A 10,116-nucleotide genomic window follows, 5' to 3' on the forward strand; every position below is an offset into this window, starting at 1 on the left:
GTCATCCCCATTATGCATGACACCCATGTAAGCATTGAATAATTCTTTTAAGTTTTTCATTAATATATTGAACGTAAGAGTTTTCTATTTACAAGTCGGTACGTAGAACATATCATTAATTACATGGTAAAATCTTATTTGTAAAATTCAGATTTTAAAATCTTTTATTTCAATTCAAATAATGTCATGTAAGCGTTTTATTAAATGGATTATCCATACCAGCTTATAAATAGAATTTTTATTTTGACAGAAAATTTGTGCAAATTGATTTAGTTAGGCATCATAATGGAAATCACTGTAAGTCTGTAACAATGCCCTTACATCTTAAAACAATCTCTAATAATTTATTGTGACAAATAATCATATATATATATATATATCAGATATATACAATTGGATAATAACTCAATTAGTTTAATAAGAATAAAATAAAATAAATAATAATTTTAAATAAAATAGTTATTTAAACCCAAAAAATATTTTAAGCATAAAAAATGGGCTGCCTTAGAGCCGGACACACAGAGAGCCTCGTGATCAGCCCCAACGAAATTTCGTTTTGTGTCGAGTCTTTGGCCGTGTGAAGTTTTTTCACCTACATTTTTCTGGAGTACTCGGATCTTACCGTCTGTATTCGGCCTTGCCGTCCAAAGACGGACAGTGAATATGTAGGACTTTGAAACTTATAAATAGGCACAGAAGGGAACTCTTAAGAGACAAGCACTACTACTACTAACACCACAAGGCCTACAAACAGAAGAGAATCAATCTGTTCAAACGAAGCTTCTCTGATCATAATGGCCTCTACCCAATTCTTCTTCTTTGCCATTCTAGCCATTCTTGTCCCTTCAATTTTGGCCAAAGAGATTAAAGTTGGTGATGACAAGGGTTGGACTATTAACTTTGATTATCAAGCTTGGGCAAAGGGAAAGGAGTTCGTTGTTGGTGATAAACTCGGTAAATTAGCTCTATAAACTCTCGTTGTTTGTGTCTTTTACTTGCTATTATGTTGGGATGTTATAGATTAAGATTTGTGTCACGCAAGTTACACCAATTTGTAAAGTCTTTTTTATAACTTTCTTTATGAACTAAGTATTTATTTATTTTAGAATTATCTTTGATATACAATATAGTACCAATCATTTAAGTTGCCAATTCTAATCGATTTGGATCTTAGAAGACTATGGTCTCGTTTGTTTCCAGAGATGAGATGAGATTTTTTGAAATATGTGTGAATAGTGTTGAGATATGTTAAGTATAAATGAGATGAGATGAGATAAGACTTATAATTAAAAATAAAACAATTGTAAATATCTTCCACTATAATCTTATTGCTCATGGTAGAAATTGACTTCTTTGGTGCAGTTTTCATGTACCCACAAGGAGACCACAATGTCATTAAAGTGGATGGCTCTGGCTTCCAACAATGTGTGGCACCGGCTAACGCTGAGCCCCTGACCACTGGAAATGATGTGATTAACTTGACAAGTCCGGGACAAAAATGGTACATCTGCGGTGTTTCCAAGCATTGTGAGAGTGGAAACCAGAAGCTTGCCATAACAGTGGCAGCTGAGTCTTCTTCTTCTCCTCCATCAGCAGCAATGGGAAGTTCTATGGTTCTTGCTATTCTGGGCATTGTTATGATGTTGATGGTTTAATCAAATGTGTATGTTGCAATACTTTGCTCTCCCAAAGTTTGGTCTGGTCATTTTGTTTTCGTGGGAGTGTTTTGAATTCGAAGTTTTGAAATTATTGTTTTCATCGGAGACAATTGTTTTGTAATCTGCATCTTGAATTACAAGTCATTTATTTTTTGAGTTCAATTAAAATATCCCGATTCTATATCAATTTATTACATTTCACCATGTTAGAGTATCATGCAATACTAAACTAGAAGATCATTCTATACGAGCGTAAACAATAGCCAAATTTGCCTTCAATGGTGTGAAATGCGATATGCGAAGTAGAAGCTGTTGGGTGTGAAAAACTGTGAACTTCGGATATGTATATTTATATATATATATATATATATATTTGATAGTGTGATCTTCGGATTCTAGTTACAAGTTTATTAGTAAATTTCGCACAGGTAATTTATAAAAAGTCTTAACTTATTAGAAAAAAAATAACTTTTCTTATATTTTTTTAATAAAAAATTAAGCGAAGTTTTTATTTATAGAATTTGTAGAAATCATTATTTTTTTTAAAAAAAGGTAAAAATTATGGACCCTTGTGCCTTCTAGGCCATGTGCTTAGTTGACGTAATAAGGTGTTAGAAAGGATTGATTAGTAATAGTTATATTTCTAAAGAATGAATGGGGAATTTATTTTATTTTTATTTTTGTTTTTTGAGAATAATGGGGAATATTATTGATTGACGGAATAAGGTGATAGAAAATAATAATTATTATTTTATTTTATTTTGAAAGAATGAATGGGGAATAGCTATCCTAAGATATCCGAGCATTAATTTAAAAAGAAATAGTTAAAAATTTTGGATGTCCCGAGTCACTACGCTTTTTTGTTTTTGTTTTTTTTAATGAAAAACTCTGGGGAGAAGCCACTGTAGTGGGTGTAGCCTCTGCACACCCTACGTGGCATAAGTCAAATGACGAAAACACCCTATAATATTTATCTCTCAAATTCGTAATTACTGTAGACTGAGAGAGTTGATGAGAGAGAGGGAATATGAGAGACAGAGATCGACGATGAGAGAGAGAGAGGAGATGAGAGAGAGAGCATGAGGGATGAGAAAGAGTCGAGGAGAGAGAGACCGAGATGAGAGAGAGAGAGAGTGACGATGAGAGAGACCGAGATGAGAGAGAGAGCTTGAGATGAGAGAGAGAGAGAGTCGAGGAGAGAGAGAGCCCGAGATGATAGAGAGAGAGTCGATCTGATGAGAGAGAGAGTCGAGGAGAGAGAGAGCCAGAGATGAGGAGAGAGAGAGAGTCGTTCTGATGAGAGAGAGTCGAGGAGAGAGAGAGAGCGTCGAGATGAGAGAGAGAGAGCGTCGAGATGAGAGAGAGAAACGATGAGAGAGAGAGTTGATCTGATGAGAGAGAGAGCCCGAGATGAGAGAGAGAGTCGTTCTGATGAGAGAGAGTCGAGGAGAGAGAGGATGAGAGAGATCTGATGAGAGAGAGCAACGATGAGAGAGATAGGAGAATCCGTCTGGTGAAAAAAAAAAATATATGGACCAGAAGCATCCACATAGTAAGTGCATTGTGTGCACCCACTCATTGAGGTATTTCTTTCCCCAAACGAGATGAATTATTTTATAACTCTTAGGGATTAAACATTGAATAAAGTAGGAGTAGGGGAAAAGCCATAAAGTGGACTCAAAATGTTGAAAATGTTGAATAGCATTTGTCCAAATAACATCAAATTATTTAAACCAATAAATCTTTTAAACATAAAAACGGCCTGCCGTAGAGCCGGATATACAAAGAAAGATCCTCGTGAACAGCTCCAACGTTTAAAGTCATCGGCCGTGTGAAGTTTTTTCACCTTTATTTTTCTGGAGTACTAGGATCTTACTGTGTGTATTCGGCCTTGCCGTCCAAAGACAGACGGTACTCAATATGTAGGACTTCGAAACTTATAAATAGGCACAGAAGGGAACTCTTAGAGACAAGCACTACTACTACTAACACCACAAGGCCTACAAACAGAAGAGAATCAATCTGTTCAAATGAAGCTTCTCTGATCATAATGGCCTCTACCCAATTCATCTTCTTTGCCATTCTAGCCATTCTTGCCCCTTCAATTTTGGCCAAAGAGATTAAAGTTGGTGATGACAAGGGTTGGACTATTAACTTTGATTATCAAGCTTGGGCAAAGGGAAAGGAGTTCGCTGTTGGTGATAAACTCGGTAAATTAGCTCTATAAACTCTCGTTGTTTGTGTCTTTTACTTGCTATTATGTTGGGATGTTATAGATTAAGATTTGTGTCACGCAAGTTACACCAATTTGTAAAGTCTTTTTCATAACTTTCTTTATGAACTAAGTATTTATTTATTTTAGAATTATCTTTGATATACAATATATTAAGGAAGATTGCATCAATCCCTCAAATCAAACTGAATCAAGGAATCAAGATTAAATTACCAAAGTCAGCAGAATCTGTTTTCATTCCTCTGTATAGCAATATAGCCGTTTCATTTTAATGTGAATAATTTTCATTTATTGTACATTTATTTCAGCATAACTCTGCTTTCCTTTTCTATGCAATTACCAAAAGTTTGCTACTGCACTTGTATAAATTGCTTCAGAACTTAATAAGAAGTGTGTGTATTTTTCCATTGAACCCGTGTAGTAAATTTCTTTATATGGTATCAGTAGAGCCCTACTCTCACGAGCAACCAGATCCTTTCCCTCTCTGAAATGGCCTCCTCTTCAGAACAAACATCCACCCAAACCCCACATACTCATCCCATCTCACCCACCGAAAATGCTCTCATAGCTCTCAATATTTCTACACAAATCAATGAGAAACTAACACCCTCCACCTTCCCTCAATGGAGAGCACAATTTGAAGCTCTCCTTATCGGCTATAATCTCCTTGACTACGTCAATGGAATTTCTCAGTGTCCCTCCCCTGTCGGCACCTCCTCCACTGAGTTGAATAAAACTCATTGGGTTCGTCAGGATAAATTAATCCTGAGTGCTATTCTGGCTTCAACCTCAACCACCATTACTCCTCTTATCGCCACTGCCAAAACCTCTCATGAGGCTTGGAAGAAACTCAATCAAATGTATGCCAGTAAATCCCGCACCCGTGCCATGCAACTCAAGGAAGAACTCACCTTGATTCAGCGAGGAACACGCTCCATTCCGGATTATTTGCATTCGGTGAAAGCCCTAGCCGACGAAATCGCCCTTATCGATCATCCTATCTCTGATGATGATCTCACCCTCTACATTTTAAATGGATTGGGTTCTGACTTCAGGGAAATAGCAGCGCCGATTCGAGCCCGGGAAACATCCTTAGCCTTCGAAGAATTACATGATCTCCTTGTGGGACATGAAGGCTACCTGCGGCACCTGGAGCTGAAAACCCAGCAACTCGTCGCCTCTGCAAATCTCTCCTACCGCAACAAGGGCAACTCGGGCGCTAGCAATCAGTCAAACAGGCCTTATAAGGCCAGTGGATCCTCTCGGTCTCACGGCCAAAATCGCACTCCTCAAAGCCCATCCACTCGCAAGCCCAATAATAACCCAAATCAGCGACGTTATCAGCCGAAATGTCAACTATGTGACCGCATGGGTCATATTGCAAAGTATTGTCCCCAGCTCAAATCATCTGAAGTTCAAGTAAATTGTGCGACTACTTCCAAACAACAAGATCATAAGTGGCTCCTTGACTCCGCTGCTTCCCACAATATTACTGGTGACTTGGCCAATTTATCTATTCACTCTGAGTACGATGGCACTGATGAAGTTGTTATTGGTGATGGGTCAGGTTTGGCTGTCTCACATATTGGTTCATTAACTCTAAATTCCCCAAAACGGAACTTTATTCTTCGTGATACTCTTTGTGTTCCAAACATTTGCAAAAATTTAATTTCCGTTCACCATTTCACATCCCAAAACAATGTTTTTGTTGAATTTCATCCTTCTTATTTTCTTGTGAAGGATCGGATCACGGGGGCGACCCTACTACGAGGAGCATGTGACAGTGGCGTTTACATTTTTCCGAAATCACTGGTGGGCTCTTCCTCCAACATGGTGGCTAATGTGCATGAACGGACCTCGTTTGATGGGTGGCACAAGCGTCTTGGACATCCGTCGTTTAAAGTTGTTCAACATCTTGTCAAAAATTTTTCTCTTCCTGTTATGAATAATAAAATGAACTCTTTGTCTTCATCTTGTTCTATTAATAAAGCCCATCAACAACCTTTTCGGCCCACGAGTTTTCAAAGTCATGCCCCTCTAGATCTTATTTACACTGATGTGTGGGGACCTGCTCATTGTCTTGGTTTAGATGGTTCTCGTTACTATTTGCTTTTCATTGATCATTTCACAAAATATATGTGGTTTTTTCCAATCAATGCAAAGTCTTGTGTTAAGACCATTTTTCCCCAATTCAAAAATCTTGTTGAGAAACGTTTTCAAACAAAAATTAAAAGCCTCTATTCTGATAATGGTGGTGAATATATTAGTCTCAAACCGTTTCTCTCTCTCCATGGCATTAGTCATTACACTACTGCTCCTCATACACCTCAATAAAATGGTGTCTCCGAACGACGTCATTGACACTTAGTTGAGACTGGCCTTACCTTACTTCATGATGCAAATCTTCCTCTTTCATATTGGCCTCATGCCTTCCATACTGCTACCTACCTCATAAATCATCAACCCACTCCTCTTCTTCAAAATAGAACCCCATTTGAGGCCCTTTTTGGTCAAAAACCGAACTATTTCAAATTAAAATCTTTTGGGTGTCTCTGTTTTCCTCTTACAAGGCCTTATAACACGCATAAGCTTCAGCCCAAGTCCAGCCCGTGCGTCTTTATTGGGTACTCTACGACCCAAAATGCATACAAGTGTTTTGAGCCCGTTACCCAGAAAATTTATACCTCTCGGCATGTCTTATTTGATGAAGACCGAACCCTAGCCTCCATTGCTTCATCTCCGCCTCCATCGTCTTCATCGTCTAATATGCACTCCACTCACGACGTCGTCTCATTCGTGCCCTCAGCTCTCTCGCTGGCTCCAACCAACCACGACGTTGCTCCGTTCGTGCCTGCAGCTCCCTCGCTTGCTCAATCTGACGCCGTTCCAGTGATTTCGGAACCTGTCTCCGCTGCAATCTCATCTCCTCCAGGTAACACCCGACTCCCTTCTTCTCATGGATTTATGGATTCTCAATGTGTTTTGGATTCTCCATCTATTTTACCTGCACCTATGCGTGACTCTCATTGTGAATCTGCTCCTATGATATCTTCCCCTTCCCCTGTTTTCAACACCGAATCCGCTGCATCTCCTCCATCACCTCCACGTCGCACACACTCCATGACCACTAGATCTATGAATAACATCTTCAAACCAAAACAACTCAATGTTGTCACAAAACACCCCCTTCCCCCGAGTCTTGAACCAACGTGTGTGACCCAAGCTCTATCCACTCCTCAGTGGCGTGCTGCCATGTCTGAAGAGCTCACTGCTCTTATGAGACATAACACTTGGGACTTAGTTCCTCCACCAGTTGGATCAAACCCCGTGGGTTGTAAGTGGGTTTTTCGGGTTAAGAGAAAGGCTGATGGCTCCATAGATCGTTTCAAAGCCCGTCTTGTTGCAAAAGGGTATAATCAACGACCCGGGCTTGACTATACAGAGACTTTTAGTCCCGTTGTAAAACCAGCCACTATTCGATCTGTCCTTACTATTGCTGTTATGCAAGGCTGGGTTTTAAGGCAAATGGATGTTAATAATGCATTTTTGCATGGGGATATTACTGAAGATGTGTATATGAGTCAACCTCCAGGGTTCAAGGATTCTTCCAAACCAGATCATGTGTGCAAATTGCGTAAAGCAATTTATGGCCTTAAACAGGCTCCTCGGGCTTGGTACTCTACTCTCAGGGATGCTCTTTTTCAGCTTGGTTTCAATAACTCCAAGGCTGATTCGTCACTTTTTATCTATCACAGTGGCCCCATTATATGCTATTTTCTGGTATATGTAGATGACCTTGTTCTTACAGGAAATGATTCCAGTTTTGTAAAATCTATCATTAAACAGCTTGGTGTTAGATTTTCTTTAAAAGACATGGGATCTCTTCATTATTTTCTGGGTGTGGAAGTTATTCCAACACATGCAGGTCTGTTTTTGTCACAACATAAGTATATACGTGACTTGCTGTCCAAAACCAACATGGTGGGTGCTAAGGATGTGTCCACTCCTTTATCTACAAGTACTTCTTTAAAATTGATTGATGGTACAGCTTCTTTTGATAGCACTGAATTTCGACGAGTTATTGGAAGTCTTCAATATCTTTCCCTCACTCGTCCCGATATATCTTTTGCTGTAAATAAATTGTCTCAATTTATGCACAAGCCCACCATTACACACTGGACAGCAGCAAAACGTTTACTTAGATATCTGAAGCAAACCATCTTCCATGGTATTCACCTCAAAAAGAACACTTCTTGGCGCCTCATGACATATTCCGATGCTGATTGGGCTAGAAATGTCGATGATCGATCTTCTACTTCAGCTTACATCAGTTTTCTTGGCACCAATCCCATCTCTTGGAGTTCAAAGAAACAAAGGGCTGTTGCACGCTCATCTACGGAGGCTGAATACCGATCCTTAGCAAATGCAGCCTCCGAAACAATGTGGTTACTTGGACTTCTCAATGAGCTCGGTTTTCCTCTCAAAGAGCCTCCTACCTTGTTATGTGACAACCTTGGTGCAACTCATCTCAGCTTTAATCCAGTCAACCATTCTCGCATGAAGCACATTCAAATAGACCTCCATTTTGTCCGTGACTTGGTTCAAAAAGGGATCCTCCATGTCAAACATGTTCACACTCAGGATCAGCTTGCGGACTTGCTGACCAAACCATTGTCTAGGCAGCGCACTGAACTTCTTCGATCCAAGATTGGCCTTGCCGATGGAAGCCCCATCTTGCGGGGGCGTATTAAGGAAGATTGCATCAATCCCTCAAATCAAACTGAATCAAGGAATCAAGATTAAATTACCAAAGTCAGCAGAATCTGTTTTCATTCCTCTGTATAGCAATATAGCCGTTTCATTTTAATGTGAATAATTTTCATTTATTGTACATTTATTTCAGCATAACTCTGCTTTCCTTTTCTATGTAATTACCAAAAGTTTGCTACTGCACTTGTATAAATTGCTTCAGAACTTAATAAGAAGTGTGTGTATTTTTCCATTGAACCCGTGTAGTAAATTTCTTTATACAATATAGTACCAATCATTTAAGTTACCAATTCTAATCGATTTGGATCTTAGAAGACTAAGGTTTCGTTTGTTTCCAGAGATGAGATGAGAGTTTTTGAGATATTTGTGAATAGTGTTGATATATGTTGAGTATAAATGAGATAAGATGAGATAAGACCTATAGTTAAAAAGAAAACAATTGTATATGTTTTCCACTATAATCTTATTACTCATGGTAGAAATTGACTTCTTTGGTGCAGTTTTCATGTACCCACAAGGAGACCACAATGTCATTAAAGTGGATGGCTCTGGCTTCCAACAATGTGTGGCACCGGCTAACGCTGAGCCCCTGACCACTGGAAATGATGTGATTAACTTGACAAGTCCGGGACAAAAATGGTACATCTGCGGTGTTTCCAAGCATTGTGAGAGTGGAAACCAGAAGCTTGCCATAACAGTGGCAAATGAGTCTTATTCTTCTTCTCCTCCATCAGCAGCAATGGGAATTAGTGTTATGGTTCTTGCTATTCTGGGCATTGTTATGATGCTGATGGTTTAATCAAATGTGTTTTGCTCTCCCAAAGTATGGGGTAACTTCTTGCAGTCTAGTCTAGTCTAGTCTGGTTTGGTCATTTTGTTCATGTGGTTGTGTTTTGAATTCGAAGTTTTGAAATTATTGTCTTTGATATGAGACAATTGTTTTGTAATCCTGCAGTTTGAATTACAAGTTATTTATTTTTTGAATTCAATTAAAATATCCTAATTCTATATCAATTTATTACATTTCACCATGTTAGAGTATCATGCAAAACTAAACTAGAAGATTGATTCTATACGAGCGTAAACAATAGTCAAATTTGCCTTTAATGGTGTGAAATGCGATATGCGAAGTAGAAGCTGTTGGGTGTGAAAAACTGTGATCTTTCAGATTCTCTCTTTCTTTTCTTTTCTTTTTTTTCTTTTTTTTAAGCAAGTTACAGGATATTAATATATAACTCAAAACGCATACAATAAGTTCTGGAAGCTAAAAATATTAGTAAAATATAACATTGTTGGGAGGGTCCTTCCCACTATGAAACTGCAGCAGTGATGGAGAAATTTGGATTAAAAGGATATTACGAAAGACTTGTGTCGCCGCTGCCCATTGCACTAAGTTGTGCACACATCGATTTTTTTATCGATGAATTTTTCTCACATTCCATTCCTTGAATGAAT

At 38.7% G+C, this 10,116-nt stretch overlaps 2 protein-coding genes across 2 annotated transcripts; both read left to right on the forward strand.

Annotated features, from left to right (window-relative positions):
- Window positions 1-794: 794 nt before the first annotated feature.
- On the forward strand, window positions 795-1,655 carry LOC109014510 (blue copper protein 1a-like). Its single transcript, XM_018997009.1, has 2 exons — window positions 795-954; window positions 1,363-1,655. Exons 1-2 carry the CDS (start codon window positions 795-797, stop codon window positions 1,653-1,655), a joined length of 453 nt encoding a protein of 150 aa, XP_018852554.1.
- Window positions 1,656-3,708: 2,053 nt separating this feature from the next.
- LOC109014509 (blue copper protein 1b-like) lies at window positions 3,709-9,460 on the forward strand. The gene is made up of 2 exons (XM_018997008.1): window positions 3,709-3,868; window positions 9,162-9,460. The coding sequence occupies exons 1-2, from the start codon at window positions 3,709-3,711 to the stop codon at window positions 9,458-9,460; spliced, it is 459 nt and encodes a 152-aa protein (XP_018852553.1).
- The last annotated feature ends 656 nt before the right edge of the window (window positions 9,461-10,116 follow it).

Source organism: Juglans regia, chromosome 2 (assembly GCF_001411555.2).
Source record: "Juglans regia cultivar Chandler chromosome 2, Walnut 2.0, whole genome shotgun sequence".
NCBI lineage: Eukaryota > Viridiplantae > Streptophyta > Magnoliopsida > Fagales > Juglandaceae > Juglans > Juglans regia.

What these genes read in the sequence shown, in the direction of transcription:
- LOC109014510 (XM_018997009.1), top strand. Translation starts at nt 795, where the DNA reads ATGGCCTCTACCCAATTCTTCTTCTTTGCCATTCTAGCCATTCTTGTC. An exon ending in CGTTGTTGGTGATAAACTCG is followed by an intron (nt 955 to 1,362) that starts GTAAATTAGCTC and finishes TCTTTGGTGCAG; the next exon opens with TTTTCATGTACCCACAAGGA.
- LOC109014509 (XM_018997008.1), top strand. Translation starts at nt 3,709, where the DNA reads ATGGCCTCTACCCAATTCATCTTCTTTGCCATTCTAGCCATTCTTGCC. An exon ending in CGCTGTTGGTGATAAACTCG is followed by an intron (nt 3,869 to 9,161) that starts GTAAATTAGCTC and finishes TCTTTGGTGCAG; the next exon opens with TTTTCATGTACCCACAAGGA.